Genomic DNA, 25620 nt, shown 5'->3' with positions numbered 1-25620 from the left:
CATTAGGCTTCTTGTTTACTGGTGCCATGAGCAGCGATAACTGTGCGTTCAAACGGCTCGCGCTTAAATAAGTTGCACACACAAAGTATAGGCACCCCAGCAATAAGCACAACAAGGCGCACGCACTACTAGTGCCCCCTCCACCCCTCGCTGAGTGTATCACCATGCACAAAATGTTATGTGTGCAAAAGTAGACACACTGCACACACAAGACGTTCTGTTCAGGGTAGTAAAGCACGTGCGAAAATGCTGCCACAGCCTACCATGCAGCATGTCAAGAAAAGCCCACCGTGGGGCCTAGCCCACCTGAGCTGCTCAACCAGCCAGACTGTCCACTTCCCCTAACTCCAATGGGAGCAGGAACAACAGGATGGCGAGCTGAGCATGGAGACCGAAGGAAGGCCTAAAACTCCTTACCTCTCTCTGTAGGTAAATTTTTTTTTTTTTTTAAATTACCGGAGCTCAGCGCTTACTGGCTGAGTATAGAGACAGTCTGCAGCTGCAGGGGAAGAAGGCATCTATAGTCACCACTGCACTCAGCCTTCTGCACCTGCTGCCTTTCATCTGTGCAAGCAGCTAAGTTCATGCTGGGAACCAGCTACCGGACCAAGGCACACCTCTGAGGGCCTATGGAAATCACCTCAGGAATTCTTAACTGGTGGAGGGATCTTTAATTATCACCGCAGGAGAGAGAGGCTTTTGTTTCTCAATATAAAATTCTCCTTTCAAAATTCTCAGCAATCCCCTTAGGGAGATGCAAGTCTACCATCTACTGGAGAAAGAGAATACTGGCAGGCTAGGGCCACTGCAGAAGTATATATATATATATATATATATATATATATATATATATATATATATATATATATATATATATATATATATGTATACTGTGACGTCAGCTTGCACTGCCTCCATCTGCTGGCAGGGGAGCATAACCCACTGGTCCTGAGTCTATTTGTTACATACTAGGAAAGCAAAGATTGTGTTTTTAAATCATCTTCCATCTATACCCCCTCCATTATCAATGTGACTTAGACTTAGGTGCTTAGGCCACCGTTGGAAACAGGATACTGGGCTTGATGGACCCTTGGTCTGACCCAGTATGTTCTTATGTCCATTGATGGAAACATGATAAAGATTGTCGATCAGGCAAAAAGTCCAAATTGTGATGCATCCCACAAACTAGAGCAGTAGTTAAAGCAGGCTTTTATAAATTAAGACTGCTGCGGCCTCTGAAGATCCTGCTGCAATCTATGGACTTTCATTTAGTAGTTTATGCATTAACACCACCTTTGATTGACTACTGTAACATCTTATTCTTAGGCCTCCCATTTTCTGCCATTACGTCCGTGCAGCTTCAGCAGAATGCTGCTGCTCACCTTATTTCTGGCCTTGCAATTAAGGCTCATATTACTTCTGTTCTGGTAAGCCTACACTAACGTCCTGTTGCTTTTAGAATCAAATTTGGTTCACAATCTAAACCTCATACAGCAACATCTTGGGTTTCCACCATGATTAAGCTTTACTATCCATCTAGATCTTTGTGCACAAAGAGTGCTCCTTGATGTACCTTTTCCTAAGGAGGCTCAACTACATGAAATTCAAAAGACTGCATTTTCAGTTGCAGGTCCAGACCTCTGAAATATTTACCAGATGAGCTGAGATCAGTGACCTGCTTGAAAGTGTTTAAGAAATTACTAAAAAAACCTTACTTTTTGAGAAAGCCTACTATTAATGTTTTATTTTTGCTCTCTGGCTAACCATGCCAGAGACTATGGGTATCTTTCCTCCTGTTATTGTGCTGCTTGGTTCTGACTTGTTGACCAGATGTTGTCATGAGATGGGACTGGATGTTAGTTTTATTGTGAGAGATCACCCTGTGGCTAGTTATGCTTTATTATGTTTATTTACCTATGTTTTATTGTATATGTTTTATTGTGTATGTTTTGTTGTGAGCCTCCCCAGATAGGGGCGGCATATAAATAAAATGTCAACCATAACCATGCCACGGAAATGTTTTCAGCAGTTTCCTTTAACTTGATATTATAGGGTCTTTTTCTGCGTTAAACTCCTATCTACTTTATTATTTTTTTGCTATGTCCAGCATCCTTAGGGACAGGGAAACAATAGGATAAAAGTTCCTCTCTCCTTATGGGAACATTCCTTCTCCTCAGATTCTCTCAGTGCCATTTTCTCTTAAAAGTTTAAGGTCCACAAGTGGCAAATCCAAAAGCACAGGGGACTTTCTCCACTCCCAATCCTCCTCTACTTCCTTTCTCATTCTTTTGCTCTGGATTCCCAGAAGGAGCTCCTATGGAGGGGGTTCTGCAATAGAAAAACCCAGAGCTACGGTTCACAAACTTTATGAAAATAGAGCCCAGGAAAAGGAAAAAATGGGAGTTGCTCCTCTTGGAACTCCACCCAAAGGAGCAGCAAACCAAACTGCTAGGGTGGAGACTGCTGGAACCAGCATAGGAGACCCATGCGCTGAGCTCTTCTCTTCATGCAGTTCCAATATGGCCACTGTTTCTGCCACGGCAGCAAGCACACCAGCAGGAATGGACTGCAGATGACTCCACCAATGCAGCTCTCCTGAGGCAGATGATTACACGTGCTGCCCTCTCTGCCTTTTCTCCCCACAAGAAATACATAGGCTTCTCCTGCCCAGCAGCTGACAACGTGATACACATACATTGCAAATTACCAAGTGCTTCCCTTGTTCTAGGAGAGGCACTATCATTTTTTACCTTACCTCTATCTCAGTTCACAGTCCCTCAAGACAGGAAATCATTCTTTTGCCTTTATTTTTTTTTTAAACACATAGCTTTAACTAGCAGGAATCTGGCACAGCCATGGAGCTCAGGAGAAGGAAGGAAAAAATAGAGAGTGGAGCCTTTATTCTTTTTTTTTTTTTTTTTTTTTTTAAGGTCAGAAACGAAAAAGCATGGGGAGAGAGGGGGCATTAGGATAATTCCAGCCTCTGTAGTTGGGGGAAAACCCTGTACCAACAACTGGAAGCCCCTGGTCCACTGGTTGTGATCAACTAAGGGAAGTAGAAGAATTTCACCTCAGGAGCAGCCATCCAACCTTCTATCTTCTTCACCAGGCATTCCTTCACAGTTTAAGATGCTTGCCTGCCATCTGCTGGAGACAGAGAATACTGGGACTGATGTCAGTATGGGAGCCTTTAAAGCAGTGGTTCTCAACCTTTCTAATGCTGTGACCCCGTAATACAGTTCCTCATGTTGCGGTGACCCCTCGCCCCGCCCTCGCCCTGCGAGGGCGGGGCGAGGGCGGGGCTTTGGTCATATGGGGCGGGGTTATGGATGGGGTTGGATTTTAGTGCATACTTATTTATTATCTAATATATAAATAAACCCCCAGTGTATTTTAATTTTCTGCCGAATATCAAAAATAATTCTTTGCTGACAATCAAGTCTTAAATTTACATACTATTTGAAAGGTAAACCGCAAAGTGTCGTGGGACCCTTGCACGTTACCCGGTAATTAAACAACAAAAAATTTTTGAAAAGGTAGAGGAAGGGTTTCATATATAAATTTCTCAGCCCAGCATAAGGTCTGTTGGATTTTCAAGTATAATCATCAACCAAACCTCCTCCACCTATAGGTTTTTTTTAAATTCTGTGCAAACCCTAGTGAAAACTGCAACACAATTTTTTTATCCCTTAAAACCAATTTTTCTTAAATATTATTTATAAAATACTCAAGCCTTCTTTCAAAGAGATTTCAAAGTCCCGACTTATCTGGCGATGTTAATCCACCCGACGTAGCTACGTTTCTGGTTCGCGCCGGAACCTTTCTTCAGGGGATATGTTCTTTTTAGAGCAGTCAGGTATACCGCGTTAGCTGAAAATCATCTATAAGGCTGAAGTTTTCCAGACGCTGTACAGCGTTCTGTCAACGCAAAAGTTTTCCAGACGCCATACAGCGCTCTTGCTCTCTGCAAACCTCTCTCTAACGATCCAAGCTTTTTAAGCTAGAGGCACAGATGACATGAAGCACCAATCACAACCCACATCGCCGCGACGTCATCGCGTATTCATTCAAACTAGAGAGCCCCAATCAAGAGCCTCATTCATTCCCAGAGGAGCTTGTGTGTTCAAAGTAAAGATCAAAAACACTTCACGTTTATTCAACAAGCCTTCGCGGTTTCCTCCTCTCAGCGTAGTGGGTATGTGATCTATAACTGTCCATTTCAAAGTGCTATATGAGTGTCCATGCTGTTCACAATGTGCAACAATTGGAGCAGATAAAGTCGATGTATTTAGTTTAGATTTATGTTCATTCAGCCTCACTCTTATTTTGCGGGTGGTCCTGCCAATATATAAGCCTGGCATGGGCATATGATTGCATAGACTACATGATCTGAATTACATGTTGTGTTATGTTTGCGATGTATCAAATACCCTGTCACCGGTTCTTGCCAGCTCAAGCCTTCAATGCAGTTTGCCCAAAATCCACAAACATTTAACTAAGCCTCCCATACGCCCCATTGTGTCTCTTAATGATTCCGTTTTAGAAGCTCCTGCTATACTATTGGACAAAATTTTGCAACCTCATGTTATACAAGCAAAATCCTATGTGAAGGATACCATACATTTGTTGCAAAAACTTCAATCGGTCCAATTAGATACATCTTTAAATTACATGTTGGTGACTTTGGACATTGTTGCGCTCTATACCAACATCCCGCAGACGCAAGCATTTGAAATAATCAATCAATGTCTTTCACAGAGTTGACCATCAACGCATATCTACTGGCGTGATTTTACAATTGTTGGAGACAGTTTTGTATCACAATTATTTCATGTTTAACACAGAAATCTTTTGGCAAATTCATGGAATCCCTATGGGATCACCTTTGGCTCCTACTACTGCCAATATTTATGTCAAGCAATTTGAAGAGGATGTTGTGTATAAAGCTGAGTGGTGGCAATATATCACCTTATGGGTTCGTTACATCGACGACATCCTGTTGGTATGGAGTGGCACTCAACAGCAATTGCTTTGTTTTTTTGATTGGATCAATAGTCAGGATTCTCACCTGAAATTCACCATACAATATTCAAGATCACAGATATCTTTTTTGGATGTTTCTATTAGTCTGGAAGAACATACATTTAGGACCACCATGTATCGCAAACCTACAGATAAAAATAATTTATTAAAATTCCATAGCCATCATCCCCACTCCTTTAAATGCGGGTTGCCTGCTAGTCAGTTTTTTCGCGCAAAGCGTATCTGCTCTACCACAAGTGATTTTGAACTTCAGGTAGCAAATTTGCGCGATCGATTCCTTGAACGAGGATATCCGAAATCAGCAATCAGAAAAGCCTATAAAAGGGCGGAATACTCTGACAGACAAAGTCTACTACAGTATAAACCCTCAAAAGCTTGTCCACAACTTGTTTGTGTCTTAAAACAGTCAGTGGCTACAAATGTAATTTCATCATCGATACGACGCCATTGGCATGTATTAGCACTCCATGAGATTTTTAAAGAGACACCGCTTATCGTCACCACGCGTGGCGCTAACATCAGAGATAAGCTGGTACATGCTCAATTTGCCACAAAAGTTCACGTTCCCGTTAGAGGGCATTACAAATGCGGACAATGCTCTCATTGTACAAACTGCATTGAAGGCTTGAGCTGGCAAGAACCGGTGACAGGGTATTTGATACATCGCAAACATAACACAACATGTAATTCAGATCATGTAGTCTATGCAATCATATGCCCATGCCCAGGCTTATATATTGGCAGGACCACCCGCAAAATAAGAGTGAGGCTGAATGAACATAAATCTAAACTAAATACATCGACTTTATCTGCTCCAATTGTTGCACATTGTGAACAGCATGGACACTCATATAGCACTTTGAAATGGATAGTTATAGATCACATACCCACTACGCTGAGAGGAGGAAACCGCGAAGGCTTGTTGAATAAACGTGAAGCGTTTTGGATCTTTACTTTGAACACACAAGCTCCTCTGGGAATGAATGAGGCTCTTGATTGGGGCTCTCTAGTTTGAATGAATACGCGATGACGTCGCGGCGATGTGGGTTGTGATTGGTGCTTCATGTCATCTGTGCCTCTAGCTTAAAAAGCTTGGATCGTTAGAGAGAGGTTTGCAGAGAGCAAGAGCGCTGTATGGCGTCTGGAAAACTTTTGCGTTGACAGAAAGAACGCTGTACAGCGTCTGGAAAACTTCAGCCTTATAGATGATTTTCAGCTAACACGGTATACCTGACTGCTCTAAAAAGAACATATCCCCTGAAGAAAGGTTCCGGCGCGAACCAGAAACGTAGCTACGTCGGGTGGATTAACATCGCCAGATAAGTCGGGACTTTGAAATCTCTTTGAAAGAAGGCTTGAGTATTTTATAAATAATATTTAAGAAAAATTGGTTTTAAGGGATAAAAAAATTGTGTTGCAGTTTTCACTAGGGTTTGCACAGAATTTAAAAAAAACCTATAGGTGGAGGAGGTTTGGTTGATGATTATACTTGAAAATCCAACAGACCTTATGCTGGGCTGAGAAATTTATATATGAAACCCTTCCTCTACCTTTTCAAAAATTTTTTGTTGTTTAATTACCGGGTAACGTGCAAGGGTCCCACGACACTTTGCGGTTTACCTTTCAAATAGTATGTAAATTTAAGACTTGATTGTCAGCAAAGAATTATTTTTGATATTCGGCAGAAAATTAAAATACACTGGGGGTTTATTTATATATTAGATTGTCATTTTGCCAAACACCCCAGAAGATTTGGGTGCTGTTTTTGAGATTTGGTACTTATTTATTATGACATTTATAATCAGAACCACCATTCCTCATAAAACAATAAAATTAAGAAACATAAAGCATCAGTTATAATAGTAAAACCATACTAATAAAAAAATATTTTAAAATTACTGATAAATAGAATTTCTATTAATTAAAATCATATACATTTTTATAATTTCCCAAACACCAATAATATTTCAAAACAGCACATATATCAAATAACACACAATAATTAAAACTAATAAGGATTTTAAAAAGCCCCTGCTGTCCATACATGGGAGCTCTTGATTTCCAGTCACCCTGATATTGTCGAGGATTAGGAGGTTATCCTCTCTCTCTCACACATACACTCACATGTCCATTCTCTCTCACACATACACTGTCACATACTTACACATTCATGCTCTTATACCCACCATAACCTCTCATTCTCACAGACACTGACACACTCTCAGGGTGTAAGACACTCTCTCTCCCCCCCCCCCCCCCCCACTCACACACACTCTTACTCCCCTGGATTTTCTCATACACACTCATGCTCTCACTCTTACTGGCTCCCTCACAACCTCAGAGCCTCTCAGATAAAACTCTATGCAGCAGAAATAATGCTGAATGTTGAGAATTGTGTTATGCAGACTAATCTGGAAAATGCACTAATTTCTACATGAGTCATAATGAATCAGTCCTCAGCTGCAGGCTTCAATTGATTATCCTGGCTCCCTTTAATTTAATGTTTGCCAAATACAGTTCATGTGTAACAGCAATCCTAATTCTCCACCAGATCAAGCTGATTTCACATCCCACTTCATACTTTGTCACCTCCAGCTGAGTCAAACAATTAATCTAATTACTGCCACTGCTGCCACGTGGCTATTGGGGAGGCGCTGATTGCTGCTATTGGCACTGAAGCCCATTCTGCTGCCTCCTCTGTGCAGGCCCCCTGGGTTTCCACTTCCTCCATGTTGATCTCGTACATTGTGAGATCCGCCATAGAGAAAGTGCTACTCTTGCACATTCCCAAAGATTACATGTACCAATCAGTAAAAAGTAATTTTATTTTTTTTTTACATCTGCTTCCCTTTATTTTTTTGCCATTTCCTTTTATATTGCCTTTTTTTCTGTTTCTTTTCTCTCCACCTGTCTTCTTCCCTCAAACACACAGTCAGGTTCTCATTCTCACATGCATTTCTCTCTCAAACACACATACACACACAGGATCTCACTGTCACATGCTCTTTCTGTCATGCAATCATTCATACACAGAGTCTCTCACTGGCACAGGCTGTCTGAGTCTCACACACAGGCTCTCTCACACCCCCACATGCTGCCTTGCTCAAGCACAGGCTCTCACTGTCACATGCTGTCTCTTTCACACACACAGAGGCTCTCACATGCTGTCTCTGCAAACACACACAGTCTCTCAATTCACTCTCACACACAATCTCTCAACTCATCTCATACTCGCACACACCTCTCTCTCACCTCTGGGCCTCTTCTTTACGGGTTACCACAGGATGGGCTCTGCAGCGGCCCTAGTCTTCCCGGCCCCGCTGCTCCTCTTCTGCACGCGGCTGACGCGCCTCCTCCTTCCTGCCCGTGTGGCTCTGGCAACATTTGTCTTCCGGGGCAGGGCGGGCAGGAAGTAAGTAGGAGGAGCACCGTGACGCGCTCCCTTTTGGGGTTGGAGGAGGCAGGTCTCCAGCTTCGCCCCGCCTCCCCGCAGCAGCCGCGGACCGGCAAAAAACCCCAACGGCCCGGTACGGACCGGGCCGTTGGGGTCGGTACGCAGATCAGTTTTGGTCGAACGACCAAAACACAGGCGACCCCTGTGTTTTGGTCGTTCGACCCCCGCCGGGGTCGCGACCCACAGGTTGAGAACCGCTGCTTTAAAGGGTGATATCAACAAACATGTTAGTCTCTGTCTCCATCTGCTGGTTGGGAAGCATAACCCATACATCTGAACCGGTCTGGCTGAAGAGGAAAAGGGAGATTATATATTGTCTCTGTAAGGGTCCCTGGTGAGACCTCATTTGAAATACTGTGAGACCTCATTTGAAATAGTGTATATTTCTGCAGACTGTACCTTCAAAAGAATATAAAAAGGTTTGAATTGGTCCAGAGTGGCTACTAAAATGGTCATTGGTTTTCATTCTAAAGCATATGTGGAGAGACAAAAGATCTAAGTATCTTAGAGGAAAGGAAAGATATGACAGAGATATTAAAATACCTCCAAAGTTTCTATGCACAGGAGGCAAGCCTCTTTCAATGGAAAGAAGACTCTAGCACAAGGACTATTGGGATGAAAGTGAAAAAGAATAGACTCAGAAATAATCTTCTTTACAGAGCAGGTAGTGGATCCCTGGGAAAAGTCTCCCAGTAGAGGTAGTGGGATCAAAAACACCATCTGAATTCAAGAAAGAATCTCTGAGGAAGTGATAGGAATTGTAATGCTAAATTAGTTGGGCAGATTACATGGGCCATACGGTCTTTTCCTGCCGCCATGTTTCTATGAGACAAGTTCCAAAAGGTAGAAGAAAGTAATAAACAGTTTAGTTTTACACGGATGCTTTATCCCTTGAAACTTACATTGATGACTCCAGGACAATTTGGGCCAATTAGGCGAGTTATATCCTGGCGTAGCAATTTGTGTTTAACCCGCACCATATCCTGTTGTGGAATTCCTTCTGTGATACATACAGCTAGGGGCATTTGTGCTTCCATTGCTTCATTGATTGCAGCAGCAGCAAATGGAGGTGGCACATAGATAACCGTAGCAGTTGCTCCTGTGGCTTCTTTGGCCTGCATTTTAGATTATAAAAAGTAAAGCAGAAGAAATTTTAGAACTTTTTTTATGCTCAAGTAGTTTAACATCACCTGTGATTATAAGATGTCTCACTTTAGGAAGTACTTTGATTTGTCAAGCCAAAACAAAATCTTTACATCTGCAGTTTACATAGAGCAGACCATGAGCAAGTGCAGTACTGGTCACTGAATAGTGAATCTGAAATTTCACAACACAAGCCGCATGTCAAAGTTTCCTGTTTTCATCTACTAAGCTTATTTTGTAAGAAAAGGTTTCTGATTAATTCAAACAGGCAAAAGACAGTGACGATGAAAAACAGACGTAAGCAAAATCAGGGCTCTAGGACCTACAGAGGTCGCAAGTGCACCAGGAAAAAAAGCAGCAGTTGGGCCTGCCAGAGGAAGGGTTTTGCCCAAAATGGATAAAAAAAATATTTGGAATTTGTGAACTCAGAAATTAATGAAATCTGAAAACGAAGTTGCTTACTTGTAATAGGCATGCTCTGTAGACAGTAGGATAATCAGCCACACAAGTGGATGACGTAAGCAGATACAGCCAATGCTCAGTGCTCCATAGCAAGCCGTAGAAACACCTGAAAATGTATACTTGACCAGCATAGAACCTCACGCCCTGATGCATTTTCGCAGGGCTCCCTCAATCCTATATAAAACTACAAGAAGCCAACTCCTAAAAAGGAGGTGAGAGGGATGGTGCAGCTGATTATCTGGATGTTCATGGAGAATACCTTGCAGGCAAGCAACTTAGCTTTTTTCCATAAACAAGCAGTATGAATCAGCAGACGTGGCAATGCCTCACACTAAGGGTTGCCTTCCAACAAAAAGAAGGGGAAAATGAAGACAATGGGTCAGTGTATAGTATTTTTATGGACAATGCCCTTTTCCATTTGTTTTTTTGGTTTTTTTTTTTTAAAGAAAACTTGAAAGGAAAAAAAAAAAAAAAGAAGAGGTGCCAGGATGTACAGTCTACCCCTCAAAAAGACCCCACCCTGGAGGGTAGACCATCCAAACCTATTGTCATGTTGAGAGTTAGTGCCCAGACAATAATGGGAAGTAAATGTGGGGATAGAAGCCTGTGTTACAGTCTTACCAATCTCCTCAAAGGCTGATCTTAGGAGGACAACAGAAGCAGCCAAAGTTTGGACATCATAAGCTTTAATATGTACTTCTAGAATCAGACTCGCTTGGGCATAACAAAAGGAGATGCTATCTGCTACCTAATTAAAAATGTTATATTTGTTTACAACAAGTCCAAGCCTGTTTGAGCAAATGAAACAAAAATGAGTAACGTTTAGGGTTTTGGTGTACTCCAGGTCAAGGCAACATTTCTTTTGCAATCCAAACTGTATATGGCTTGCTAACCTTGGTTAAGCCGGGGGGGGGGGGGGGGGGGGGGGGGCGCTAGGAAAAAATGTGGCAAGAATTCACAGGTTAAACTGAAAAAAATCTCTACTTTGGACAGGAACTTGGGATGAGGGTGCTGGTTCTGAAGTTCACTTACAATGCAGGCTGAAGTGATAACCAAACAAACAATGATCATCTGGTATGTTTTGGTCTTGGCTGAAATAAAGAGGTCCCCAACCCGTATCACATACACACAGGGTTGCAACATCAAAGACATGGTTGTGAGATGTACACTGCTTTTAGATCTGCGCTTTCCAGATCCAATCGGAAGGGATATTACCCATGTATAGGGTCCTTCATTTTCAGTTAAAAACTGATTTTCACCCATAAATTCCCAGGTTTTTCCAAAGATGACAATCCGGTTAAACCAATTTCACCCTAATATCAGGCTGATTAAAGAGCAGCTCCAGAGCTGTGGATGCAGTGTTTTAAGGCCTCCCGCCACTGCTGGAACCTAGTGTGGGCCAAAGCAAGTGCTGTGTTTCAAGTTCCTTCCTCTCCATTTGTGAAAGCACTCATGTGGCATTTCAAGTCCTGCCTCCACTTCCCAGTGCTTGCTGTCTGGTGCTGCTAATGCAGCATTTGAAGCACCCCCTCCCCCCACGGGAACCCATTCTCAGCAGGCTCCTTGGATGAGAAGGGAGGGCGGAACTTGAAATGCAGCACATGCTTTAATGCATAACAAAAAACAAAAATTAAAAAAAAAAAAAAGTGATAATTTTTGGACTGATGATTAAAAAAAAAAAAAAAAAAAAAAGAGGCTAATGCGTAAGTGCAGTTTAGTGCTGAAGTAAGCCAAATAGGATGGTCCATTTAATTGGTAATATCACTCTATAAGAGGGTTGAAAATTATATTCAAATAAGAGTGGTGGATTGGTGGAAATTGAAGCTTATCAAAGTGCCAGAAAACATGTACTAAGCATAAAAAAAAAAAGAAGACGACTGAGGAAGTCAAAAACTGTGGCAAATTATCTCTGAGACAGAGAAATGTGTCCGATCTGTTCAGAATACAAAAAAAGGACTGAGGGGCCTTGCATAACAGCAGCAAGACAGGAGGTTCCCACGCAGGTCAAGTAGAGTCTTTTAGGCTCTACTACAGCAGCTCTATCAGACAGCATCATGCACTTGTGTCACTGATTCATCCTGCTTGTTTGAGGAAAAGAATGCCCTTGCATAGACAGGGAAGGGTCCATTTATATGCCATCAGCACAGCATGAGAAACAGACAAAGAATAATAAAATTAAATTACCTAAAATTACAAGTCTACTAGGTAAGACCTCATTTATGTGATACTTACCTAGTATCACATAAATGAGCCAGGTGTGGCACAGGAAATGAACACTCCAGTGTGCGCCACTGAAGTACTACTGCACAAAAACAACTGGAGGCAAACTACACAAGGATTTTGATAGGATTAGGAGGAGTCCTTTATTTTGCACTATATATTGTGAATTATTATTCGTTTCAAAAGTAGAAATTATTACGATGACATTTGAGGTTCTCAGTTCTAAGTATGCCCTTTCAATCCTATTATGTATGGTAGGAAAACGAGTAACCAATAGGTCACTAGTTGATGTTCAGTGTCACATTTATTTCTTAATTTTCTGGTTTAAGTTTAGCTTGCCTTTCTGAGTGATTTCACACATGTAATAGCTAAAGTAACAGCTTGGTCAGCATAACATTGCATATTCTTTTGGAAGAAAACTAACATCTGAGATAGCAAATGTTGCTTACCTGTAACAGGTATTCTCACAGGATAGCAGGATGTTAGTCCTCACATATGGATGACATCACAGGTTGGAGCCCAATCACGGAACACTTTTGTCAAAGTTTCTAGAACTTTGACTGGTACCTGCTGGGCATGCCCAGCGTGGCACTAACCCTGCAGCCAGCAGGGGTCCCCCTTCAGTCTTGTTTGAAAAGCTACAGGAAGTGCCGAAAAATAAAATAAGAAACGTAATGAACCCAACACTGCGAGACGGCGGGCGGGTTTCGTGAGGACTAACATCCTGCTGTCCTGTGAGAACACCTGTTACAGGTAAGCAACATTTGCCTTCTCACAGGACAAGCAGGATGGTAGTCCTCACATATGGGTGAGTACCGAGCTGAGGATGTCCGAGTATGCACCAAATGTACCAAAGACGTGCAACAGGCACAACAACTGGGGTGGAATTTGGCAGAGGGCATCTTGAACATTAAAGGGGCACGCGGTAGGGTGTTGGTACGACAAGTTGTGAATAGGTTACGCAGGACAGATTGGCCGTAGATGGAATCTTGTCTTCCGGCTTTGTCCAAGCAATAGTGGGCTGTAAAAGTATGGAGAGAACTCCAGGTGGCAGCCCTGCAAATGACAGGAAGCGGCACAGATCGTAGGTGTGCTACTGAAGTCGCCATGTCCCTCACAGAGTGTGCTTTAACACGATCTTGAAGTGGAATGCCTGCTTGCTGATAGCAAAAGGATATGCAGTCCGCTAACCAGGAGGAGAGAGTCTGCTTACCCACAGGCTGCCCCAATTTGGTGGAATGGAAAGAGACAAACAACTGAGTGCTTTTCCTGTGGGCAGCTGTACGGTCTAGGTAGAACGCTAGAGCCCATTACAGTCAAGGGTATGCAGAGCCTGCTCTCCTGGATTGGAATGGGGCCTGGGAAAAAAGGTAGGTAGTATAATGGATTGATCGAGATGAAACTCTGACACTACCTTAGGCAAAAACATAGGGTGAGGGCGGAGTACTGCCCGGTCTTGCAGAAGTTTAGTGAAAGGCAGATAGGTAACTAAGGCTTGTAACTCACTAACTCTGCGAGCCGAAGTGATTGTCAAAAGAAAAATCACTTTCCATGTGAGTTAGCGAAGTTCACAGAAATGGAGAGGCTCGAAAGGTGGTTTCATGAACCTTCTTAAAACCAGGTTGAGGTCCCAAGAAGGGGCCAGAGGACGCAGTGGAGGCTTGAGGTGAAGCAAGTCCTTCAGAAAACGTGTTACAAGGGGTTGTACTGATATAGGAACATCCCCAACTCCTTTATGGAAGGCGGCTACCGCACTGACATGCATTCTGATGGAAGAAGTCTTTAGACCTGACTCAGATAGATGACAGAGATAGTCCAGAAACTTCGTGATTGGACAGGTAAAGGGGTCAAGAGATTGAGAAGAGCACCATGACTGAAACCTGTTCCATTTGTAAGAATAAGATTTTCTCGTGGAAGGCTTCCGTGAAGCAATCAGGACACGGGAAACTGAATCAGAAAGGTTAAGTGGCTGAAGGATTAACCTTTCAACATCCATGCCGTCAGGGACAAGGCTTGCAGATTGGGGTGGCGCGGGCACCCGTCGTTTTGCGTAATCAGAAGCGGGTCCGTCCCCAAGGGAATGTGCCTGCGAATGGAGAGATCCTGAAGTATTGGAAACCACACTTGGCGAGGCCAGTGAGGTGCTATCAGGATCATGGTTCCTTTGTCCTGACATAACTTCACGAAAGTCTTTGAGAGAAGTGGAAGTGGAGGGAAGGCATATAAGAGACCTGTCGCCCACGAGAGGGAGAACGCATCTCTTGGTTGTGAGTGTTGGCTGCGAGTGAGAGCGCAAAAGTTCTGTACTTTGCAGTTTTGACATGTTGCAAAGAGATCTATATGAGGGTAACCCCATTTTTGGAAGATCGAGTCCGCCACTACGGGGTTTAGAGACCACTCGTGCGGTTAAAAGGCGCGACTTAGCTTGTCTGCCAACACATTGTCCACTCCCGGCAAGTAGGTGGCCCTGAGGTACATTGAGTGGGAGAGGGCCTCCACCCATATCTGCGTAGCTTCCTTAGACAGAAGGTAGGAGCCCGTCCTTCCCTGTTTGTTGACGTACCACATGGCCACCTGGTTGTCCGTCTGAATCAGGATGACCTGATTGGACAGGCGATCCTGAAATACCCTGAGAGCATATCTGATTGCTTGGAGCTCCAGGAAATTGATTTGGTGTTTGGCTTCCTCTGGAGACCAACTTCCTTGTGTCTGCAGATTGGCCACATGGGCTCCCCAGCCGAGACTGTAAGCATCGGTGGTGAGAATTATTTGAGGGTCTGGAGCCTGGAAGGGCAAGCCTTGGAGGAGATTGATCTGATTTTTCCAATAGGCAAGAGACTGACGGAGTGAGTCGGTGACGTGGACAATGGTCGACAGGGGCTGAATGCATTGAGTCCATTGTGCCCTTAAAGTCCACTGCATGACTCTCATGGCTAGGCGGGCCATTGGGGTGACCTGAACTGAGGACGCCATGTGACCCAGTAGGATGAGAAAGCGGAGTGCAGTCGTGTAGCTCTGAGACTGCAGCTGGTGTGCAAGAGACGAGAGCGAGAGCTCATTGTCGAGGTAGAAAAGCTTTTGCCTGCAAGGTGTCCAAGTCTGCCCCTATGAATGATAAGGTTTGAGATGGGACTAAGTAGGATTTGTCGTATTTGACTAGAAATCCTAGCGAAATCAGGGTGTGTAAGGTAAGATGCATGGACGACAGAGCAGTTTGCTGAGTGGGAGCCCTGATCAACCAATCATCTAGATAGGGGTAGTCGTGAACACTTTGAGTCCTGAGGAAGTCTGAAACTACTACGAGACATTTCGTGAAGACTGGTGGTGCAGACGCGAGGCCAAATGGAATCACTCGTAACTGATAGTGCTTGGGGCATACCAGAAATCTCAGGTATTTGCGATGAGATGGAGTTATCACAATATGAGTGTATGCGCCCTGGAGGTCTAGAGAGCAGAGCCAGTCTCCTTTTTGCAGAAGAGGAAGGAGGGAACCCAAGGTTACCAACTTGAACTTTTCTCGTTGGAGGTACTTGTTGAGGACATGTAGGTCCAGAATTGGACGAACGCCGCCTGATTTTTTGGGGATTAGAAAGTACCAGGAATAGAATCCTAGGCCTCGTTGGGAAGAGGGTACTGGTTCTATTGCTCTGGACTGGAGGAGGAGGAGGGAGACATCCTGTTCCAGAAGTGATGAGTGGTCGGATGTTCCCCACGTCAGCCGAAGTGGGGAGTCCGGTGGGATGGAGAGAAAGTTCAGGTGATAACCATGAGAGATTATAGCGAGGACCCATTGGTCTGAGGTGATTGTGTGCCACTTGTTGAAATGGCACAATCGACCTCCCACTGGTATGTGAGACAGTGGACACTGGCTGCTGCTCTCTATGCAGGAGTCAAAAACCGGAAGCAGGGCCTGGCTGAGGAGCTGCTTGTGGCTTTTGTTTTCGTGTCTGATGAGATTGGGCCTTATGGAAAGGTCTCGTGGAACAAGTCCTAGATGGTGGTGGATAGGACTTCTTTGGACGGAAGAATTACTTTTTAGTATCCTTCCTGAATGGCTGTTTGGAGGCATAATCGGAAGGCATCAGAGAGAGTTGTCTCAGGGTCTCATGATGGTCCTTGAGTTCCGCCACCGTTCGTTGAATCTGTTCACCGAACACATTGTCCCCTATACAGGGAGGTCGGACAATCTATCCTGTACTTCAGGGCGAAGGTCCGAAGACTTAAGCCAGGCCCATCTTCTCACCGAGATAGCAGCTGCAAATACCCTGGTAGCAGTGTCAAAGATATTGTAAGATGATCTTATCTCATTCTTGCCCGCCTCAAACCCTTTGCTTACTAGGGTTTGAAGCTGTTCCTGGAATTGCTGCGGCAGGGACTCTGCAAAGTCCTGTATCTGCTTGAATAAGACCCTGTTGTACTGGGTCACATACAGCTGGTAAGAGGCAATCCGAGAGATGAGCACTGAGCCCAGGAAGACACGGCGTCCAATGGCATCTAGAAATTTTTGCTCCTTGCCTGGGGGAAAGAAGTATGAGGTTTTGCTCTCTTTGGGGCAGATTCCACGATGACAGAGTGGTGATCCAATTGAGATTTTTGAAAACCTGGGGCTGTCTGTACCAAAGAAGTGGTGTCAGCCTTCCTGTTGACTGGAGCAACAGAGCCTGGGTGTTCCCAATTCTTTTTGAAGAGATCCAGAAGAACTTGGTGAATGGGGATGGAGGTTATTTCCTTGGGAGCATCCAGGAATTGCAACTCCTCCATCATTTGGTGCCTGTCATCATGCTCGGTCTGTAATTGGAAAGAAACCAATTCAGACATCTCCTTCACAAAGTTTATGAAGGAAAGGTCCTCTGGAGGAGAACACTTTCTGCTTTCAGAAGGAGAAGGTGGTGAAGGCAAGTCATCGGTATCTTGTGAAGAATCATCTGTCCAGGTATCGTAGGGATTGGCATCTGCCCCTCTAGGAGCCCTAGGGGGACGGGACGGTGGAATCCCTGAATATCCTGGTCTAGGCTCCGAAGGAATAATTGGAGACACCGATGAAGGCAACAAAGGCATCGATGAATGGATCGGTGGCGCCGAACGTATCAGCATCAATGGGACGCATCGGCATGACTCCCGATGGAGGGATGCGGAAGTGTTTCTCCTCCCAATGACAAGGTAAGCGGAGAGGGCACCAGAGCCATCGGTGACTTGGGATCCATCAGTGGAAAAGCAGTGATGAGCGCTTCCATCTACTGCAGCTGCGGTGCCAACGCTGCCGGAATCAAGTCAGCGGTTGGTTCCAAGATCGGTACCTGTGTCGGAGGAACTTGGAGTCGATGCATCGCCTTGTCGATGGCCTCCTGAACCAGCCGGTCCAGGTCTTCTCGGAGACCTGGAGCAAGCAGCCTCGACTCCGGAACAGAAGGAGGAGGCAGAGGCATAGCCGGAGGGACCACCTTTAAAGGCGGAGTTGCGGCTCCCAATCCCCTTTCGGGTGAGGGTTGCCTCGGTGACCCGTTCGCCGAAAAGGTTGGTGCCTTTTCTGGACGGGGTTTCTTCGACGGCAGCTCAGACGATGTCGAGGTCAATGGCGATGTCGCTCTCTACGATCCCCTCGGTCTTGAGGGGGGAGTAGAGGGAGCTAAAGACAGAGAAGTCGTCAATGCCGGACGGTCACCGGCCGGTGGTCGATACTGGCGCGAAGTTGATGGTGCCGGTTCTGACGACGTCAATGCAATATATGGCGTCGGGGTTTGAGCACGGAAGAGAAGAAGTTCCATCTTCTCCATTCTGGCCTTGCGACCTTTGGGTGTCATTAGGCACATTTGGTGCAGGTCAGAACATCGTGCTCACATCCGGGACACATTACACAGACTTTGAGGGTCTGTGATGGACATGGTGCGATTGCAGTCCGGGCACCGACGGAACCCCGACTCCATGGCCTTTGAAAAATTTAGCCACGGTATGGTCGATAGCCAGTAGGCCGCGAGGGCCAAACTCAACGGGAATCGACCGAAAATGGGTAAAAACTTACCGGAGTACCGCAGAGTCAAAAATTCGAAAGAGGGACACCTGTGGGGTATGAAACTTTTTAGTAATTCCGTGAGGAAAATTCCTGTCAGGAATCTCTGTGGAGCTCCTTAACCGCGTGGCTACTGCAGGGTGGAAAAAAAAAGACTGAAGGGGCACCCCTGCTGGCTGCAGGGTTAGTGCCATGCTGGGCATGCCCAGTAGGGGCCAGTCAAAGTTCTAGAAACTTTGACAAAAGTGTTCCGTGATTGGGCTCCATCCTGTGATGTCACCCATATGTGAGGACTACCATCCTGCTTGTCCTGTGAGAAAATAATTCATTCTATCAGAATTTGTTTGTGTGCTCACCATGCCCATGGCCCTTCCCCTCTCTCTCTGAACGAGAGTGTACCTCTCTGACAGGTTCCATCAAGGATCAAATGATAACCAAGAAAAAAGTGAAGGGCATGATACAGAACAAATTATTTTACAACTGAATAGTAATATGCAGGTCTGCAGATACAATATAACTTCATTTGTGCTGATCTGCTGTATGAAGGTTCCAACCAATAACAAAGTAAAAATATTTTTAAAAATAAAAAAAAGAATATCTGAGCTCAGATCTATACAAGGCATTTTATTCCAGGAATACATTAGTATTTGTGCAATCTGTATGCTGTATTTATTTATGCTGATATAATAAACTGTACATTTATAAAATCAATATTAGAATTATTAGGTCAGTAATACAAAAAACCCCCCACACTCTTAAAAGGAGATAATTCACAAGGATGATATTATTAATAATAATAACAATAATAATAAGAGCTATAGTTACTTAGGCTGAAAACCTAGCCACAAAGGGAAAAGGTTCTTCCAGAAGTTAAACAATTTTTTATTTTTCATTCCTAAATATGCTATGTAACTAGGGATATTTCTGCAGTATGCAGCTATGTTAGATCCCTGTCTCCTTGGTATTACATTATAGCTAATGATATTTTACCTCTGCCACAGAGTTGAAGACTGGCAGGCCCAGATGGGATTTTCCCCCTTTCCCAGGTGATACTCCTCCCACTAGCCTGGTTCCATATTCCAAGGCCTGCTGGCTATGGAACGTACCCTGGAGAACAACAGAAATAACAAAACCATTCTTTCCAAATCTTAACGCACAGGTGAAAATGCTACGATAACTTGTCCCAGAAACAAAGTTTTACAGCATTAATAGCACTTATGTTCTGCTATAATAAAACATTTTCTGGCCCTGGGGAAGTTTTTCTGTGGAAGAAAAGCAAGTTTGCTTACCTTAAACTGTGTTTTCTGTATATAGCTGGATGAATTAGCCATGATCTGTGGTAGTGCACCCCTTGGCAGTACTGGACAGAACTGTCTCTCCAAGGAAAAAAAAAAAAAAAGACAAACCAGTAACATGCCCCCCAAAATATTGAGACAAGAAAACATTGTCCATGCAGAGCACAGTCAGAGAGACTGAGGAGCTATGCTGATAACTCCTGTGCATGCCCACTAGAGCTCAAAGCTCTATTAACTTGGAGAGACAGTTCTGTCCAGTGCTGCACTACCACAGATCATGGCTAATTCAGCCCTGCTTATCGATGGAAAAATTTAATTCTCATGCAATCTTATTCAACTTAGAACGAACACATTCTAAAATATCCTAAACCTGTAGTGAGTCACAAAGAAGTGCAGCCAGATGTGCATAAAAGACGACACAGTAGCTACCAACAGAAAGTGAGGCAGGTTCAAGACAGCACCCTATTGAAAAATGCTTATGTATTATGCCCTATATATAGTTGTGTGCAAACTTTAGGTGGTCCTGGTCAAACTGTATATTGCAACAAAATTAACAGAAATTGATACAACTGCTTTCATGGTACAAAGTTAATGACATTTTTCTGCAATTTTCAATGCAATATTACTATTTGCTAATTTTAACAGACTGAAAATAGTGAATATGGCCAATGTTTGAACACTATTCCAGTTGATCTGTTACTACAAACTGTTAATATGGACCAAAAAGTTGATAGGCTCATTAGGCATTAAATTACTCAGGTGAAAACTAATTCCACAGTTAAACAAATATTTTACGACCCTTCTAACCTCTCAGGTTGTATTTCTTCTGTCTACTTTCAACAAACATGGGCTCCTCTAAACCAGTTGTTCCCAACCTTTTCACGTCCAAGACATACCAACATTAAAAATATTGTTTAGTACACCAAAACCTGCATCTCTTATTGTAAACTACTTTCATATTAACTGAAAATCATGTTATAAAAAGAAACTAAATAATCCAAACAAATAGTAAACGAACCCACAAGGGAGGGTGTTATACTCGACCTAGTGGTCACTAACGGGGAGAATGTATGTAATGTCCGGGTGGGTGCCCACCTCAGCACCAGTGGTCAACAAAATGTATGGTTTGACATCATAAATAAGAAACTGAGAAGTCACACAAAGATCTGAGTTTTGCATTTCAAAAATATGAACTTTGTCAAAATGGGAACGTACCTGGAGGTAAAACTAGAAGACTGGGAGAAAATGAGAGATGTGGAACAGTGTGCCAAACTAAAAGGAGCAATTACAAAAGCAAAAACTATGTTAGAAAAGCAAACGAAAGTAAGAGAAATAAGAAACCAATCTGGTTCTCAAGGGAGGAGGCTGATAGAATAAAAGCAAAAAGAACAGCATTCAAGAAATATAAAGAATCCCAAAAAGTGGAATATAGAGAAGAATACCTGGTGAAACTGAGTGAGACAAAGAAAGTAATCAAGAAAGCAAAAAGTCAGGCGGAAGAAAGGTGAAGCAAGGTGACAAAACATTTTTCAGATACATCAGAGAAAGGAGAAAGGTCCGAAGTGGTATACTGAAATTGAAAGGTGACAAGGATCAATGTGTGGAGAGAGACGAAGAAATGGCAGAAAGATTAAAGAAATACTTCAGTTCGATGTTCACTAAGATGACTTGGGAGAAAGACCGTCGCTAGTTAAGACTGTGGATGGGGGTGAAGTAGACGGAACTCCATTTACAGAAGAAAATATATGGGAAGAGCTAGGAAACCAAAGTGGACAAAGCCATGGGGTCTGATGAGGTTCATCCCAGGATATTGAGGGAGCTCAGAATTGTGCTGGCGGACCCACTGCATGACCTGTTCAAAGATCCCTGGAAACAGGAGTGGTGACAAGTAATTGGAGAAGAGCAGTGGTGGTCCCGCTTCATAAGAGTGGGAGCAGAGAAGAGGCTGGAAACCACAAGCCAGTTAGCCTCAACTCAGTGGTGGGAAAATTAATGGAGACTATGCTGAAGGAAAGGATAGCAACACTGTTCTAAGAAGCTATCAAAAAAACCCTCTCTAAAATGCTTCCAGCTAGCAATTTCAACTGTCAGAAACATAGTAAGAAATGGAAGTTATAAAAAACTATTGAAGTTACGGCGAGATCTGGAAGACGAAAAACAAATCTCCAATAGAACTGCCTGAAAACCAGTCAGATCTGCAAAACAGAACCCACAGATCACTGCAAATGACCTGTTGAAAAGTTCAATCAACACTGGGGTAGTTGATCTCACGTCAACAGTACAAAGTTGCTTCCACAACGTTCTGCATGGGAGAGTTGTCAGAAGGAAACATTTTCTACGGCCTCATCACAAATGGCATTGTCTAACATATGCAAAGAAAAACCTTGATAAACCTGAAATTTTATGAAACAATGTGCTTTGGAATGATGAAACAAAAAACTGAACTGTTCAGCCACAACCACACAAGACAATACATTTTGAGAAAAGAAAAGGAGTGCAACATCTGAAGAAAAGAACACCTTACCAACCGTTAAATGGAGAGGTGGGGGTAGGGATCTCTTACGCTTTGGGTTTGTGTGGAAGCCAGTGATACAGGAAAAACTATGAAAGTAAAGTTAATGTCCCATAGTCAGTGAATCAATTGAAACTAAAAAAAAGACTGGATATTTCAGCAAGACAACAATCCAAAGCAGACTTCAAAATCAACCATGAAGTACTTACAAGGAAGGTAAAGGTTTTGGAATCACCTTCAAAGTTCCCAGACATGATTATTGTTGAAAATCTGTGATCTATTCCAGACTTCTCTTGATTTTGCTGTATTTCGCTCAGTTGTTATGGATTTGTTTGTTTCATGCTTTGCGTCAGCAATAGGTGATTTACAAATAAACAAACAAGCATGAAGTGCATGCAATGAGACCTAAGAATATTTCTGAACTAGAAGAGTTCTGGAAGCTAGAATGGGAAACAATTCCAAAACAAGATCAGAAAGACTCCACTGGCTACAAGAAACATTTGGAAGCTGTTATTTTTGCCATAGGAGGTGTTACAAAAGTGAGTCCAAACTTTTGCACATGCCATATCCCTTGTTTTGTTATTTTTATTTGGTTAAAATCAGCAAATAGTAATTTTGCATAAAAAATTGCAGAAAGGCGTATTTTGCTTCAAATCATGAAGAAGTTTGTCAGCTTCTGCTCATCTAGAGAGTCTCTGAAATGTAAAAGTTTAGGCACCCCTGATCAAACTGTACAATTATACAACAGGAATGAAGAATGCTAGTCAGAGCCTCGTTTTCAGTTTTTGCACAATGAATATTAATGATATAGATCTGAAAATATTTAGAGGCCAGTTTTCAAAGCAACCTATGTGCATTAAAGATTATTAATGCACCAAGATTGTCTTGTCTGAAAATTGCTCTCCTCAGCCCTGCCAAGATTCCACAGCATATGTACTTATAGCCGGATTGCAAGGAGACATCACTAGATGCATATAGGTCGGGGAGGGAGGTGGTGCACTCACTTAAAATTGTCAAAAATCCATGCATCCTTTTACCCTCGACTGCCCACATACAATAAGCAGGTGAAAAACAGATTGGTGCTTTTAAAACACGTCACACTAATTTTCAAAGAGAAATTAAACTGGTAATGAGAAATTACTACTTACCTGATAATTTCCTTTTCTCTAGTATAGACAGGTAGCTCCAGAACATGTGGGTTATGCACCCCCACCAGCAGATGGAGATGGAGCAAGTATATATACTCCTGCAGGACATCAGCCCGCCAGTATTCTCTGCAAAAACCATCTCTGGACAAACTAGCAAAACTTGATTATTAACAAATAACCATTTCAGCGCTCAGCCAACAGGAAAACACTAAACTCAGACAAAGAATGTATTAACACTAATCTAAGGACTGGATTAATATTTACTAGTAACCCCTGGAACATGCAGTCACACAGGAGGACAACAGCATAACTTGCTGGCAGCCAAGGGCGGGAAAGTGGATCCACCTATCTATACTAAATAAAAGTAAATTATCAAGTAAGTCATTTCTTAGCATTTAGACAGGAGGATCCAGAACAAGTGGGATGTACTAAAACTACTTCTGAACAGGGGAGGATTCTGTCTGCGATCCAGTCCAAACTGCAAGTGCAAAGACTGCGTCCTCTCGGGCCTGCACATCCAGATGATAATTCCTGGAAAAGATGTGTAAGGAGGACCATGTCGCCGCTCAGCAAATGTTGACGGAAAACAACAATCTAACCTCCGCCTATGACACTGCCTGAGCCCTAGTGGAATGAGCCCTAACCTGACTAAGCAACGGCTGCTCAGCATTCACATTTGTGGCCGTGACTAACTCCATAATCCAGCAAGCTAGTGTAGTCCACCAAGCCAGCTCGCCATGTTTACTTCCACAATGGAGAACAAACACTTGATCCGTCTTCCTGAGAGGTTCAGAAACCTCCAGATACCTCACGATATGTCTCTTGACAGCCAAGGGCCGCAACAGATGATATTCCTCTGCATCTCTTTCCTTGTCCAGAGACGGCAGGGAAATGGGCTGATTCAAATGAAAATCCAAAAACACTTTTCACAAAAAGGAAGGAACAGTATGCAACTGAATTGCCCATGGAGTCACTCGAAGGAACAACTCCTGGCAAACAAAGGCCAAACAAATTGCGCCAAACAAATTGCCACAAGAAAAACACATTTTGGTCAGTACCTGCAAGAAGAGGTTACACATCAGTCGAAAAGTAGGGTCCGCTAAAAAATCCAAAACCAGATTAAGACTCCACAACAGCACCGGTAAACGCAAGAGAGGACGAAGATGTTTCACTTCTTTCAAGCAACGAGCCACATCTGGGTGAGCCAGCAAGGGTCCACTGTTCATCTGACCCTTGAAACAGGCAAAGGTTGCTACCTGTACCTTTAAGGAATTAAGGGCCAACCCTTTACTCAATCCATCCTGCAAAAATTCCAAAATGAACAGGATCTTAACCTAACGAGAAACAACCCTTTGATCTTCACACCAAGCCTCAAATACTCGCCAAACCCGCACGTAAGCTAAGGAAGTGGAAGACATTCTCGCTCATAGCAAGGTGTCAAAGACAGCAGTAGAATATCCATGCTTCAGCAACCAAGCCCTCTCAAGGGCCATATTGTAAGACAAAACTGAGTTGGATCTTCGTGAAGAACAGGTCCCTGCCGCAGCAGATCCCTGTGCACCGGAAGCTGGAAGGTGGGGGGGGGGGGGGGGGGAGGTCTACCAGGAGCCTTCGCAGATCTGCATCCTATGGTCTCCTGGGCCAATCTACTACCACCAGAAGCACCATTCTCCTGTGAATCTCGATCTTCCGAATTACTCTGCCCAACATGGGCCACAGGGGCGAAGGCATACAGTAACTCACCCTCCAGCCACTCCTGCACAAGGGCATCGATACCCATGGACTTTGGATCTCTCCTGCAACTGAAGAAATGAGGAATCTTTGCAGTACGAGAAGTCGCTAGTAGATTCAGAAACAGAAGGCCCATCAATCGACAATTCCCATTCTCCTGGATCATGACTGTCTGCTGAGAAAGTCTAGTCTTAAATGGTCTTTTCCTCCAACATTTGATGCCGAAATCACCTGAAGATGCATTTCCGCCTATTCCATAAGCTGGGCTATTTCCTACGACACTTGCTGGCTCTTGGTTCCTCCCTGCAGATTGATATAAGCCACTGTAATAGCATTCTCTGACATTATCGGTCCACTCGACGCTGCAATCTGTCACCGAACTGCAAACATGCCCACTAGACAGAACGGGCTTCCAGCTGAATGATACATCAGAGAGACTCTTCTGCACTCCAGCACCCTTATACTGTCAGCTCCTGACAGCGAGTCCCTCAACCCTGGAGGCTTGCATCTGTCGTGAGCCCTAGCCAGTCCAGTGAGCTTAGGGAAACCCCCATTTCTCAGGTGATCCTCTTAACCACCATTGCAGGTGTGAACAGACCTCCATC

At 43.6% G+C, this 25620-nt stretch overlaps 1 protein-coding gene across 1 annotated transcript in view; it reads right to left on the bottom strand.

The window, feature by feature from the left end:
• The window catches only part of SUCLG1 (succinate-CoA ligase alpha subunit), a 178027-nt gene that overhangs the window by 126519 nt on the left and 25888 nt on the right, over window positions 1-25620 (bottom strand). Inside the window, exons 3-4 of the mRNA XM_029593343.1 lie at window positions 19320-19436; window positions 9400-9612 (exon numbers count right to left, since the gene is read on the bottom strand). Of these exons, the coding sequence (XP_029449203.1) occupies window positions 9400-9612; window positions 19320-19436 (330 nt within the window). The remainder of the gene's footprint in view (window positions 1-9399; window positions 9613-19319; window positions 19437-25620) is intronic.

This window comes from Rhinatrema bivittatum, chromosome 1 (genome assembly GCF_901001135.1).
Source record: "Rhinatrema bivittatum chromosome 1, aRhiBiv1.1, whole genome shotgun sequence".
NCBI lineage: Eukaryota > Metazoa > Chordata > Amphibia > Gymnophiona > Rhinatrematidae > Rhinatrema > Rhinatrema bivittatum.
Note: the sequence above shows the minus strand (reverse complement) of the source record. Positions and strands in the feature narration are given on the sequence as shown.